The 16,181-nt window shown below is 39.6% G+C and overlaps 1 protein-coding gene across 1 annotated transcript in view; it reads right to left on the bottom strand.

Moving 5' to 3' along the window:
• The window catches only part of LOC145397001 (putative glutamate receptor), a 272,738-nt gene that overhangs the window by 66,505 nt on the left and 190,052 nt on the right, over positions 1-16,181 (bottom strand). Inside the window, exon 9 of the mRNA XM_080270225.1 lies at positions 3,158-3,467. Within this exon, the coding sequence (XP_080126351.1) occupies positions 3,158-3,467 (310 nt within the window). The remainder of the gene's footprint in view (positions 1-3,157; positions 3,468-16,181) is intronic.

Here is a 16,181-nt window from a genome sequence, read left to right as displayed (position 1 = left end):
ATGATGGGAATCCATCAACCTGATCACAGGATATTATTGAGAATGTAAAAAAAAAAAAAAAAAAACGGATTTCGGCGACCTATCTCAGAATGGCACAAGCTAGCAAACTGGAATTTTTCCTGCAGTATAGCCCTAAGGTGGCCACATTACGTTAAGGAGGATGGTCAACTGATCATCTAAGATCGTCTGGGGTAAAATTTGGGACTTACCAAATGTCCCCAGCATCACCCAATTTTCAGTGATGGATTAAAGCTAAAGTCACCAAAATTGTTGGACATATACACTGTGATGACCTAAGGTGACACGTACAAGTGACCTTGGCTTCAAGGTCCCTTTATAGTTCGGCTTCTAGTAGGCAGTGACCGTGGGAAGTTTTTCATCAAAATTGCCGTAGACAATTTTACTGTTCTAGTTATTGTTGTTATTATTATTATTATTATTATTATTATTATTATTATGATAATGATGACGATGATGATGATGATGATGATTTTTAATATTAAAATTTCCGACTTCCCTGTTGGAAGGTTTCTTACGTTGTCATTATTATTATTATTATTATTATTATTATTATTATTATTATTGCTGTTGCTGTTGCTGTTGTTGTTGTTTTTGTTGTTACTGTTGTTATTATTAGTTATTATTATTGTTACTGTAATTTTTGAATTATTATTACCTATTTTAAAGTTGCTATATTTCAAAGGCTAATTGGCCTGGATCCGTCAAACTTGCTTAACTTGTTGGACAGCTGTCTGATTCTTTTGGAGAAATGCGGTGGCAATCCGTCAACCGGATCCTGGATACTATCCAGAACACAGAAAAATGAGTCAGCCACACCATCTGAAGAACACTCAAGCTAGGAAGCTGAAATTTTACTACAACATAGCCTTAGGCGGACGCCATGCAGAAAGGAGTATGGTTCCAGTCAACTGATTATTCTCTGAGATTGCCTAAGGTAAATAATTGTGACTTTTCCGGATATTCCGGATGTCATCTAATTTTCCATGAGGGATTAAAGCTAGAGTCACCAAACTTGGTGGATTTGTAGTCAGTGATGACTTAAGGTGACATACTCAAGATCTGTGACCTTGACCTCAAGGTCCCTTCATAGCTTGGCTTCTGTAGTCACGGCACACGACTCTGAGATTGTCATTATCGTACCCTGGCAACCTACCCATCAACATTGCTTCCGATTTCGTGTATAATATGGTACGCATGTGATTCGTTTATAATATGTTCGTGTATAATAATATTCGTGTATAATATATTCGTGTACAATATATTCGTGTATAATATGATACGAAATCGGACGCATTGTTGAAAGGTAGGTTGCCAAGGTACGTTAATATCAGCCTCAGAGTCGTGTGCCGCGACTATAGTAGGTAATGGCTGTGGAAAGTCTTTATCAGAATTGTCCTTGGACAATTTTACAGTGATTTTGTTGTTGTCGTTGTTGTTGTTGTTGTTGTTGTTGTTGTTGTTGTTATTATTATTATTATTATTATTATTATCATTATTATTATTATTATTATATTATTTCATTTATTTATTTTTGTTATTTTCACCTTATCAAATAATGGACCACTAGATTTTCATGCTTTTTGCACTGCACTAACTATTCATGCAATGTCACAATTAGTTCAGTTTATCTCAACATATTTACACATTTTTTACATGGATATCAGTTGGCTAATGATAAAGAAAAAGAGAGAGATTGCTAGCATCAGATAGTGTAAATACAACAATTATTTCTTTATTCTGAGATTTTAAGAATGAACATTTTATTAAATGATTCCATTTGTCGTTAACATTCTGTTTTTACTCAATTATATAACTTCTTTATTCATTTTTTTTGGAGGGGGGGGGGGCATTTTGTCATCCTATATAAAAATCATTGTAATATTCAATGTTGCAGACAGTAAAAGAAAAGTTTGTTACAGAATGCCGATTTTTCTCTCTTAGTTCCTTGCCCAAAGAACTTCAAATTACCAAGAAAATTTTCATTTATACAGTTCTCTCTCAGTTTCACATACAGCATTATAAACTCAACTCTTAGTTTCTTGCCCAAAGAACTTCAAATTAACAAAAAATTTGTCATTTATACAGTTGTCTCTCAGTTTCACATATAGCATTATAAATTCAACTCTTAGTTTCTTGCCCAAAGAACTTCAAATTACCAAGAAATTTGTCATTTATACAGTTGTCTCTCAGTTTCACATATAGCATTATAAACTCCTCATAATTGATATAAAAATGGGTGGAAGTTGTTGATGACATTAGGGTATAAAGATTTTTTTTCGAATTACAAGTATTAAGGGGTTTATAACGCATGTGTATTATTTTTCAGAATATGAAAAAGCAACGTTGGGTCTGGTTAGTACTTGGATGGGTGACCGCCTGGGAACACCAGATGCTGTTGGCATCCCTACGTGTCAAGTGGGGTTGGTGGAGGATTAGTGCCCCTCCCTGTAAAACAATTAACTCTAAGCCCTTGGCCACCCCGACTGGGATACATGGCGTCTGGCAATGAATGAAATGAATGAAAATGAAGCCGATCCCATAAAAATCAAATAACTCTCTTATGTGTTTACAACAGAGAATGCAGATAATGACCAAAGTTTGAAAGTTAGTGATTTGCAGTCTTCAGGAATCTACTCTGCCATAAAGATTTTTCTTGAATTTTCAGGCTGTGTTAAAGCTACACGCTCCCATATAACACTTCATAATTTCTAGATATAATATGAGGAGTTGAATATCTGGCTCGTTTTTTTTTTGGGGGGGAGGGGAAGAGGGGTGTACGACCCTCCATTTTCAGCAGGACAGTGGTAACTCATAATAAAATAGTGTTTTTATCAAAATATATGCAATATATATTTTATTTGAGTAATATAGAATCATATTAATGAAAAGAGGGGCTTAGTAATACATTTTTAAAAATAATTTCGTGATGGGTCATCATAAATTCAAACTTCTGGAAATGGTTCCCCCTTCCCCCCTTTTTCAGGTTGCTGAATCCGGCCCCGAATATGAAAGAAGACATTACACTCTGTGAAATATGACTAAAACACTCAGTTGGAAAGAAAATTCGTAATGAAATTTCATAGATAAACTCATTCTACTTGCGACCCTCAAGGGAAAACCAATACACGAGTCATACCTTCAGATATATGTTCGTGGAACTCTTCATGAGGTTGCCAAAGTAAGGACCCAGTGCCACAATACTTAGGCCAGAGGCATGCAGGTCCCTGAACGTCTCAATGGTGCGAGGTTGACGTGTGACGGTGAGGAAGGCAGTAAGGTTGGAGCTGTAAGATACTCCCAGCACCATCGCGTACAGCCACAGGAAGGCCACCGCCACCCGGCTGGTGTTGGTGTTGGGTTCCCGGACAAAAGGTACACGGAGATGGATAGCTGTAGCTTGCAAGTAGCTTGTGACCAGCGACTCCACATAAGATGTCTTTCCCAAACTAATGCCAAGCAAAAGGTGTGTAAATAAATTGTTGTATTTTCTTTGGGACTGAACTTTCCTTCTGCTAAAACATGTACATTAAGTAGCCTTTGCTGTTTATTATTATATATCAGCCATATGAATTCTTTTACACCTAGTTCTTGGAGTTAATTCCTACATAACTGGCCATTTTGTTCATATTTAGCAGTTCAGAATGGCACCTGTACCCTTTGAGCAAGTAACTTCATTGGCACTATAGTACTGGTCATTGTAAGACTTACAGGATAAATTCACTGACATTTCGTTGGATATGTATGTATGTATGTATGTATGTATCTATATCTATCTATCTATCTATCTCTATCTCTCTCTCTCTCTCTCTATCTATCTATCTATCTATCTATCTATCTATATATATATATATATATATATATATATATATATATATATATATGTGTGTGTGTGTGTGTGTGTGTGTGTGTGTGTGTGTGTGGTAGGTGGGGGAGCGCAACATTCACTCACTCCACTCACTCGATGTAGTGCTGCTCTCGGGTGTCTTCCCTTTCCTCTCCTCCATCCTGCTTTCCTTCCATCCTCTTTTGTCTCTCTTTCCTTCAGTTTTTCCTCGTCCTTCTGCCTACGGGTGACTTTACACTCCCTTTCCTGTCTTTCTTTCCTTCATTCTTTCCTCTTCTTTCTGCCTGTGGGTGACCCTATACTGAGTGACAAGCCAAATGGTTTCCTGTACACCAGGAAACCATTTACTAAGCTGGGTGATAACCACATAACCAGATTTTGGGGCCTGGTGGTTTAGTGAGTAATTACGGCGCTCCAATCGGATTGAGCTAGTGAAGGTTTATAACCAAGGGATGGTTGGGGTTTATTGCTCACGTAATGCAACTCAGGGATGAGTGACGCTGGTCACTCTTATCTTAAATGTCAGGACCAACTTGCCTAGCCCCGGGTTCCTACGCTTCTCATGGGGCAATGCAGGATTGGATGATGAATGAATGAATATATATATATATATATATATATATATATATATATATATATATATATATATATATATATATATATATGTGTGTGTGTGTGTGTGTGTGGATGTGATAGGAAGCGTTGTGAGGAACACACTGAGGTGGTTTGGCCATGTGGAGAGGATGGAGGGTGAAAGACTGACGAAGAGAGTCTATGTGAGTGAGGTGGAGGGTGGAAGAGGGAGGGGGAGACCGAGGATGAGATGGAGGGATGGGGTGGAGAGGTATATGAGAGAGGAGGGGGTGAGTTGGGAGCAGGGCAGTGAAATGGCGGGGGACAGGGCGACTTGGAGGCGATTTGTTTGTGACCACCCCAAATGGGATTGAGGCGTCTGTCAATATATATATATATATATATATATATATATATATATATATATATTGTTACATAACCTATAATTTCATCATCCTTTGTGTAATTCTAACTTACAGAATGCTGCATGTTTGATCACGAGCGTGTTCTACCTCACTCCCCCCCTCCTCTCTTATAGTAGAGTAAGTCGTTCTTTCTGTTGTTCAGAGCAGGAGTGTCAACTCTTTGTCCCCTCTGGCTTCATTTGCGCGTCCTTCTTACAAGTTGTATCAAGCTCTGCTGGCCCCTATATAATGAGCTCAGTCTCTACATTAATTGCCACTTAGATCTACTCCTCATTTTGCTCACATCTCTGTCCTCCCCTGTACAGTTATTATTATTGTGAGTGCTCAGGAAGTCTCCAGCCATCTAGCAGCTGTGTAATTTGAGTATAAGTGTTATTAAATTTTTTCCTTGGACTGTATAGCGTGAGGTGTTGATTCGTAGGCCTAGTGAGGTTTTTGTGATTCATGTGTTTTTATGTATCATTTTTGATAATATTTTGTATCTGTAATAATATATCTTGCATTCACTGAGTATTATCCGGTTTTCTCATTTTATCAGGGCTGACTTAGATAAATTTACTCTTGCTAATTTCGTGTTAATAGTGGCTATTGCAGTTAACCGTATATTTAACCTGTTTTTGCCATTACATTATCCTTATGAGTCCTGAATGTTTTGTTGTTAGTTTGAGCATTAAACTTTAACTTGTAATTTCACCTAACTGTTTTGTTTTGAACCTGGAACGTTGCGGGACAGTAGTGATTTTTAGTATTCTCACTTAAAGTGTACATTATCTTTCTCTGTTCCGTAACATAAATTTGGCGACCTCTTATCAGGATATTTAGGATATTATCATAAGGATATTGCTTGATATTTTGTGACTGTGATTTATTCATGATGTCTACTATTACTACGCTTGATGAAACCAAAGATTTTTTGTCAAATGTGCAAACAGTGTGTGATGTAGAAAACAGAACAAAGAATGAACTTAAGCTTGTTGCTCAACAATTGGGAATTGCTGTTCGCTCTCATCATTCTAAAGATCAAATTGTTGACATGATTAATGAAAGCTTGTTTAATGTAACTCCTCCAAATGAGCAAACGCAGATTGAAATAGCTAAGTTACAGCTAGCCCTGCAGGAGGCTCGTACTAAGGAGGCTGAATTTCAGGCAAATGCTCGTATTCAGGAGGCACAGGTACAGGCTCAGGCACAAATTGAACTTGCTAGGATTCAGGCAGACCATGAGTATCGCATGAAACAATGTGGAACTGGATCATCTATCTCTGATGATTTTGATGTGGCTAAAAATGTTAAACTTGTCCCTCCTTTTAATGAATCTGATTCAACAAAGTATTTGCAGTTGTTTGAGAGGGTAGCAACAAGTTTTAATTGACCCAAAAAGTATTGGCCAGGACTCCTTCAAACTGTTCTCACCGGTAAAGCTCAAGTAACTTATGCATCTTTGCCTCAGGATCAATCTGATAATTATGATGTAAATAAGAGCTTGATTCTTAAGGCCTATGAGCTTGTTCCTGAAGCCTATAGAGTAAAATTTAGGACAATTTATAAGCAAGATAAGCAATCCCATGTTGAGTATGCAAAAATCAAAGAAGATCTGTTAGAGCAGTGGTTAAATTCTAAGAATGTAAATTCTGATTTTGATAAATTTAAGCAGATGATTTTGCTGGAGGACGTCAAAAGGTGTATTAATAATGATGTAAGCCTATATCTTGATGAAAAGAGATTAGATAATTTGTCTGATGCTGCAGTTTTAGCTGATGAATATGTTCTCACTCACAAGAGATATTCTAGAGAAAAAAGGAAAGCTGAGAGTAAGTACGTTGCCTCTACTCAGAGTACAGGTAACAGGAAAGAGAATAAAGATGATGTTTCTCAGGAAGTAAATACCAGCTTCACCTCTAGATTTCAGAAAAGCAAATGTACTTATTGTAGTAAGCTTGGTCATAATACGGAGAAATGTTTCAGGAGACAGCGTGATGTGAACAAAAAGGAGTCTTTAAATATTCAGTCAATTGGTCTAGTGTCCACCCTTGAGAGTTCCCAGAATTCTTTAACTGAGTTAACTGAACCTGATTTGAGGGGTAAATTAAATTCTCATGATGAAGCTCCTCTTTTGAGCAGTAACGTGGGTGACACTCTCAAGAGTTCATGTGCTAATTTCCTGTCTGATGGTTTTGTCAGTCCTCTGGACAGTAATGACAGGAAATCAGTTAAAATATATCGTGATACAGGTGCTTGCCAATCCCTTATGCTGACCACTGTTCTAGACTCTAATATTAATTCTTCTGATCAAACTGTAATCTTACAAGGTGTAGGGAATAATTACTTCTCTGTCCCTCTGTGGAGAGTGAATTTAGAGTCTGGTTTTGTTAATGGTTCCGTTATGGTTGGGTTGGTTGAGACATTCCCAATGTCAGGTGTAACTTTCTTACTTGGAAATGATATTGGTGGAAATCAAGTGTGTCCAGCTCCTCAGTTGTCTAGTGAGCCAGTGGCTGCGGCCCAGGATTGTGATGTCCCTGATGTGTTCCCTGCATGTGCTGTCACTAGGGCTAAGTCTAAAGTTACTGGTGACTTAGAGGATAATGATGATGATGATGTTATCCTAGCTGACACTTTTCTTGCTAATTTGGACCATTCACCAGATGAGGCAGTACCCCGCAGTGTTGATAATTTGTCTCGTCAAGAGTTGGTTGAGTTGCAGGTTGATGACCCTGAGTTGAAAGGTCTAGCTAACTCTGCTTGCAGTGAGGAAGAGTCAGCTGGTGCTTCTACTTGTTATTATATAAAGTCAGGAGTACTTATGAGGAAGTGGAGACCCCCAACAGCATCAGCCGACTGTGATTGGGAGGTTGTACATCAAGTTGTCATCCCTCGTGTTTGTAGGCAGGATATCATTAGAGTGGCTCATGATTATAGTTTGGCAGGACACCTTGGAGTGAGGAAGACTGTGGCACGCATTTTGAAACACTTCTACTGGCCAGGTATCTTCAGGGATGTTTCCTGGTATTGTAAGTCTTGTCACACCTGTCAAGTTGTGGGGAAGTGTAATCAGACCGGAAAGGTTGCACCTCTAGTTCCCATTCCTCCTTTTGAGGCGCAATTCACCCGTGTGTTGGTGGATATTGTGGGCCATCTTCCTAAGACTTCTTCAGGAGTTTCTTATGTGGTGACCCTGATTGATATGGCTACTCTTTATCCTGAAGCCATTCCACTTAGAAATATCTCAGCAAAGAATGTGGTTAAGGAAATGCTAGGGTTCTTCACCAAGTTTGGTCTGCCGAAGGAGGTACAGTCAGACAGGGGAAGTAATTTCATGTCAAATGTTTTCAAGCAGTCTCTGAAAGAGTTGGGCATCACGCAGATCACGTCTTCAGCTTACCATCCCCAGACCCAAGGAGCGTTGGAGAGATACCATCAAACACTCAAATTGATTCTCAAGAAATACTGTTTGGAACATCAGAAAGACTGGGATAAAGGTCTTCCATTCGTTGTATTTGCTGCAAGAGAATCTCCAAATGAATCACTGGGCTTCTCACCCTTTGAACTACTGTTTGGCCATTAAGTAAGAGGACCCCTTAAGTTACTCAAGGAATGCTGGCTGTCGGAGGAAGATGACGTCAACTTGCTGGAGTATGTGATGAAGTTCAAAGATTGGCTGTTCACTGCTTTACAGCTGGCGAGAGTGAATTTAGGAGCTGCTCAGGAGAAGATGAAGACTTGGTATGATAAGAAGTCCAGGTTACGCCACTTTCAGCCAGGAGATCAGGTTTTGATTCTGCTACCAGTGCATGGGCAACCTCTTCAAGCCAAGTTTAGTGGTCCTTATTTCGTGGAGAAGAAACTCAGTGATGTCAACTATGTCATCGCCACACCAGATTGTAGAAAGAACAAGCAACTTTGTCACATCAACATGCTAAATTATATCACAGGCGGGACGAAAATAACCCAGTCTGCACTCTAGCTGTTCCACCCGAGTCTGCAAGTGAAGTTCTCCCATGCAGCATGAGCCTGAGTGATAGTTTGGGGAAGAATCCTGATATCATGAATAATCTCCAGACTAAGCTTTCTCATCTAGCTCCCGAGGAAAGGCAGGAGTTTTCGTCATTACTGCAGGAGTACCCGCAAGTGTTCCGTGCCACTCCAGGAAGAACCACTGTGTTGATGCATGATGTCGATGTTGGAGACGCAAAACCAATTAAATTGCCTCCTTACCGTGTGAACCCAGTGAAAGTTCCTCTCATCCAGAAGGAGCTTGGCTACCTGTTGGACCACAAGATGATTGAGCCCTGTCAGAGCGAGTGGAGTTCTCCTGTCACTCTAGTCCCTCAGGCAGGTGGGTCACAGCGGCTTTGCATTGACTACAGACGTGTTAATCAGATAACCAAAACAGACACTTACCCTCTCCCTCGTGTGGAAGATTGCATAGACAATATCGGAAAGGCTAGGTACATAAGTAAGTTTGATCTGTTAAAGGGATACTGGCAAGTACCTATGACTGAACGTGCTAGGGAGATCTCATGTTTTGTAAAACTAAGAAAGACTTTTGCATGTTCTGTAATGCCATATGGTATGAAGAATGCACCAGCCACTTTTCAGAAGCTCATGAATGTTGTAACAGAGGGTTTGGCAGGGTGTGTTGTTTATATTGATGATGTATTAATCTTCAGTGACAACTGGAAAGATCACCTATGCCATGTCAGTAAATTTCTTGAGGATTTGGTTCAGGCTAATCTTGTAGGTAATTTATCAAAGTGTGAGTTTGGTCAAGCTAAAGTTCAGTACCTTGGGTACGTAATTGGTGATGGACCTGTTGCACCACCAGAAGCTAAGGTTCAGGTTATAAGTGATCTTCCCCGACCTAATAGTAGGAAAGAGCTACAAAGATTTTTGGGAATGGTAGGTTATTACAGGAGATTTGTTCTTAACTTTTCAGTTCTTGTATCACCACTTACAGACCTACTGAAAAAGGGAGTTAAATTTGTCTGGACCGATAACTGTGAATCCTCTTTCAGCAAACTTAAAGCTATCCTATTAAGTCAGCCAGTGCTCGCTACTCCAAATTTTGCTAAGCCTTTTAAGATGGCTGTTGAAGCAAGTGATACAGGAGCTGGGGCTGTTTTGCTGCAAGAGGATGATCAGGGTATTGAACACCCTGTATCTTATTACAGTAAGAGGTTCACTCCACCTCAAAAGAACTACTCAACTATTGAGAAAGAGCTTTTGGCCTTGATTTTGTGTTTACAGCAGTTTTCATTTTATTTGTGTTTTGGTTTTGACCCCATAGTCATTTATACAGATCATAACCCACTGAAATTCCTTAGTAAATTTAAAGATAAAAATCAGAGATTGACAAGATGGAGTCTGCTTCTTCAGGAGTATTCATTAGACATACAACATGTCAAGGGGAAAGAAAATGTTATTGCAGATTGCTTATCTAGACTTTAGACAGATTGATTTAGAGTAATAAGAAATTTCCTTTGTTAATTTTTGTTTTGTTTTGTTTTGTGGGGAGGTGTTACACATCCCATGATTTCATCATCCTTTGTATAATTCTAACGTACAGTATGCTGCATGTTTGATCACGATTCGCCTCGTGGCTTCCATAGTGACCAAGCTTCCGTGTTCTACCTCACTACCCCCTTGTCCTCCCTTATAGTAGAGTAAGTCGTTCTTTCTGTTGTTCAGAGCAGGAGTGTCAACTCTTTGTCCCCTATGGCTTCATTTGCACGTCCTTCTTACAAGTTGTATCAAGCTCTGCCGGCCCCTATATAATGAGCTCAGTCTCTGCATTAATTGCCACTTAGATCTACTCCTCATTTTGTTCACATCTCTGTCCTCCCCTGTACAGTTGTTATTATTTTTGTGAGTGCTCAGGAAGTCTCCAACCATCTGGCTGCTCTATAATTTGAGTATAAGTGTTGTTGTATTTTTTCTTGTACTGTATAGCATAAGGTGTTAATTCGTAGGCCTGGTGAGGTTTTTGTGATTCATGTCGAGTTTTTGATGTCAGCCATTATTAATAATATTATGTATCTGTAATAATATATCTTGCATTAACTGAGCATTATCCGGTTTTCTCGTTTTATCAGGGCTGACTTAGATAAATTTCTATCTATCTATCTATCTATTGCCAGACGCCTCAATCCCGTTTGGGGTGGCCACAAACAAATCGCCTCCAAGTCGCCCTGTCCCCCGCCATTTCACTGCCCTGCTCCCAACTCACACCCCCCTCTCTCATATACCTCTCCACCCCATCCCTCCATCTCATCCTCGGCCTCCCCCTCCCTCTTCCCCCTCCACCTCACTCACATACACTCTCTTCGTCAGTCTTTCACCCTCCATCCTCTCCACATGGCCAAACCACCTCAGTGTGTTCCTCATAACGCTTCCTATCACATCCACATCCACACCACAACGTTCCTTTATATCCTCATTCGTCAGCTTGTCTCTCCTCGTGACTCCACAGGCTCCTCTTAAATAACTCATTTCCACTGCTCTCACTCTTGACTTGTGTCCTTCCAACAATGTCCAAGCTTCACTACCGTACGTTAGAGTTGGTATCACAATACTGTCATGTAGTAACTTTTTCACTTCCATGCTCACTTCCCTGTTTCTTATCACTGCTTTCAAGGAACCAGCAACCTTTCTTCCCTGCTGTACCCTTTCAAGCACTTCACCCTCCAAACCTCCATCCTTACTCATCACACTACCCAAATACTTAAACGTACTCACATTTTCCAATTCCTCACCATCCAACCTCACTGTACATTCACTAACTTCACCTCTCTCAAAGACCATCACTTTACTCTTCCCTACATTCACCTTTAGGTTCCGTTTCTTACACAGTCTCTCAAACTCATCCAGCAAGCCTTGCAGCTCCCCTTCGTCTTCACTCAACAACACAGTATCATCTGCAAACAACAGTACAGGGAGTTTCCAAACACTATCCTCTCTCACCAGGGCCACTCCAACATCCACTACCCTACCTTGTACCTCTTTTATTACCCCATCCATGTACAGATTGAACAACCATGGAGACATGACACATCCCTGTTTCAAACCAACTTTCAAAGAGAAAAATTCACTTAGTTCACCATCCACACGCACTGCAGCCTTCGCACCATCGTACATACTCTTCACAGCATTCAACAACTTCCCATCTACTCCATATATTCTTAACACTTTCCACAATCCTTGTCTATCCACCCTGTCATATGCTTTCTCCAAATCCATGAAAGCCGCATACAACTTCTTAACCTTCTCTAGAAACTTTTCCACTAAAGATCTAAGAATGAATATCTGATCTACACAACCTTTTCCCTTCCTAAAGCCTCCCTGTTCTTCTCCAACTAATTTCTCTGTTCTTTCTCTAACTCTGTCTATAAGTATCCTACCATACACTTTTCCTATTATACTAAGAAGACAAATGCCCCTATGATTACCACACACTTCTTTTTACCCTTTTCCTTTGTACAAGGGAATAATTATACCTGACTTCCAATCCTCCGGGACTCTACCTTCCTCCCAGGCCAATCTGCACATCTTCCACATCCATTCTACTATTATCTCTCCCCCATGCTTCAGCATTTCACCACACACTCCATCAATTCCTGGGGCTTTCCCCGATTTAACTTTCTTCATTGCTTCCACAACTTCTATCCTACTGATTTCTTCCTGTCTTCTCACCTCCCTCCTTCTCCCAGCCATTCCCCAGCCACTTATACTCGCATTACTTCCATCCTCTACATTCAACAATTCCTTAAAGTGTTCTCTCCATCTGCTCACTTTTTCTCCCTTCTCCACTAGTAATCTACCATTTTTATCTTTCACTCCCCTGCTAACTTCACTTCCACCCTGTCTTACTCTTTTCACTTCTCTCCAGAACATTTTCTTACAGTCCCTCCATTTTACACTCAAATTCCTTCCAAATTCCTCATCCACTCTCTTCTTACTCTCTCTTACTATTCTTTTCACCTCTCTCTTCCTTTCCACATATAACTCTCTCTTCTGCCTTTCAACTTCTTCCACGCCCCTATTTCTCATCCATTCATTGTATGCTTTCTTCTTTTGTGCCACAGCCTGTTTCACCTCTTCAGTCCACCATGCTGTTCCTTGCACCCCCCTCCGTCTTCTCTTCCTTCCACACACCACATCACATGCTGCACATATTTCTTCTGTAAATATCTTACACATACCTTCCACGTCTCCCATCTGCTCCAATTCATATTTGCCCAATCGTTCCTCCACTTCTCTCTTATAGTCTGCCTTTTTCTCATCCTCTTGTAACCTTTCCACTCTCCTTGCAACTACTCCTTCCTCTCGTCTTTCCCTTCTTCTATTCCTCCATGTTACTTGCATCCTAATTCTGGCCACCACCAAGTAGTGGTCAGAAAGTCCACTCCCCCAACCTCTATACACTCTTGCATGCTTTACACATCTTCGCATCCTTTCATCCACACACACATAATCAATCATTGCCTTCCTTTCATTCAGTTCACCACCCACCCTTCTCATCACTCGCCATGTATACCTGTGGATCATTTTATGCCTGAAGAGGGTATTGGCTATCACCAACCCCCTCCCAGCACAAATGTCCACTAACGCACTCCCATTCTCATCTCTCTCAGCAGGCACACCCCACTCACCAACTATTCCATCCACCTTCACATTACCAACTTTACCATTCATATCACCAATCAAAAACACTCTCTCATTCCTTCCAAACTTTTCCATGCACACTTCCACATTTGTCCAGAACTCTTCTCTCACTCTTCTAGCACGATCTTGCGTTGGTGCATACACACACACAATCGCCCACATTTGTATTCCAACTTTCAACTTTACCCACACAATCCTTGACCCAACTGATCCATACTGTCTTATGCTCTTCTTCCATCTTTTACTCACAACTATACACACTCCTTCCTTTGCCCTCTCATTCTCATCTACTCCTGCACATATACCCCATCCATACTCCCATTCTCTCACACTTTCTCCTCTCCATTTTGTTTCAGTTATTCCACATACATCCACTTTCGCATCCTCAAGCACCTGGACAATCTCTCTCTCTTTCACCTCATCATTTGCTCCTCTTACATTCCATGTACTCATTACCAAGTCCTTTGTCCGGTCCTGGGTCGTCATCGTTTGGTCAGTCCTTGTCCGAGGCTTCTTGTTTGTTTTTTTAGTTAGTTGTTTTCCGGGGAGGGGCACTCTTGCTAATTTCGTGTTAATAGAGGCTATTGCAGTTAACCATATATTTAACATATTTTTGCCATTACATTATCCTTATGAGTCCTGAATGTTTAGTTGTTAGTTTGAGCATTAAACTTTAACTTGTAATTTTACCTAACTCTTTTGTTTTGAACCTGGAACTTTGCGGGACAGTAGTGATTTTTATCTTTCTCTGTTCCGTAACATGTATATATATATATATATATATATATATATATATATATACACACACACTAGTGAATGCCCAGCAAAAACTTGTGGATGTCTCACCTTGGTGCCTGTGGAAAAGTTAAGATTGGAATATTTTATTCTGATCATGAGTGCTGTCGTCTGTAACCCAACTATCAACCATACCCCAAAGTTTTGTGACCACAAGGTCCGATTTTGACCAGAAAGGTGAGATAATGACTTTTCCATGCGAATATCTCCGCTCGTCGTGATTTCCGAAAATTCGCACTGTCGTGTTGGGCGCTATTGCCAAAATTTTTGTTTCATATTATTATGATACTCCCAAGCATTACCCCATCCCAGTTAAAAAAAAAAAAAAAAAAAAAAGGTCGATATCTATTACCGCTTTCGTGAAAGAAACGAACAAACAAATGTATAGACAGACACATACTCGTACACTGCTTGATATATATATATATATATATATATATATATATATATATATATATATATATATATATATATATATATATATATATAAAGTAACAGTAGTACTAATAGCTAATTTTTCAGTTGACACAAGTGAAGTGCCTGAGGTAACACCAGACGAAGTAAATATTTTTCTAAAAAATATGAAAAGAGAGAAGGCTCCGGAAGAAGATGGAACTAGGAGATTTACTATTGGATGCAGGAGTAGAAGTACAAAACAGGCTTGCTCACTTATCTACTCAATGTATAAAAAAGAAGAAAATTCCCAAAACATGGTGTAATGCAATAGTTATCTTTCTTTACAAAAAAGCCGACTCAAAAGATCTTAGTAACTATCGACCTATTCGCTTATTATCAGCCATGTACAAACTCTTCACTATAGTCCTCACGAACAGAATTACAAGAAACCTGGAGGAAAACCAACCTCCTGAATAGGCAGAATTCCGATGCAGGTATTTGACTACTGATCATCTACATACAGTGAATCAGCTAATTGAGAAAACTACAGAATGTAACATACCACTGTGTTTAGGTTATGTTGAGTACGAAAAGACTTTCGATTCGGTGGAGCACATACCAATTATAAATTCATTGCGAGAACAAGGAGTGAATGAGAATATCGTAAAACTGTTTGAAAACATATATAAACAGGGAACTGCTACAGTTAAATTACATAAGGACCCTTAAAAAAATTAAGAGTGAGAAGGTCGTACGTCAGGGAGATACAATTTCACTAAAATTATTTACAGCATGCCTAGAAAGTATTTTCAGAAAGCTAGACTGGGAAAACAAAAGAGTTAACATAGATGGAGAAAAGCTAAACCATTTAAGATTTGCAGATGACATTGTCCTAATCTCAGAAACAGCAGGCACATTGCAAGAAATGTTAAATGACCTGAACAGAGAAATTCTCAAAGTGGGGCTAGAAATGAACCGGAGTAAAACTAATGTTTAATCCACAAACACCAAAGAGCGCCATCAGAATAAGTGAAGAAATTCCTGAGGAAGTCGAGGAGTGCAATTACTCGGGGCAAGTACTAAAATTAACGAAAGATCATGAGAGCGAATTAAAAAGACGCATTACAGTTGGATGGAAAGATTTCGGTAAACGTGGAGACATCATGAAAAGCAGCTTGCCAGTTTGTAACAAACGAAACGTACATAACGAATGTATAATTCCAGATATGATGTATGGTTGTGACACCTGGAAAGTGACAAAATCGATGCAAAATAAATTAATCCGTTTTCAGAGAGCAAAGGAAAGGTAAGTGTTGGGAATATCTTTAAGAGACAGGAAAAGATCAACTTGGGTGAGAGAGCAGACTTAAGTCAAAGGTATTATAGAAGTTATAAAAGAACAGAAATGGAGGCGGGCAGGCCTTGTGGCAAGAATAAGTGATAACAGATGGAGCAAGATGCTAATT

The sequence above is a fragment of the Coenobita brevimanus genome, chromosome 40 (assembly GCF_032717465.1).
Source record: "Coenobita brevimanus isolate Jiangsu-jjx chromosome 40, ASM3271746v2, whole genome shotgun sequence".
NCBI lineage: Eukaryota > Metazoa > Arthropoda > Malacostraca > Decapoda > Coenobitidae > Coenobita > Coenobita brevimanus.
This window is presented reverse-complemented; position numbering and strand designations above follow the sequence as displayed.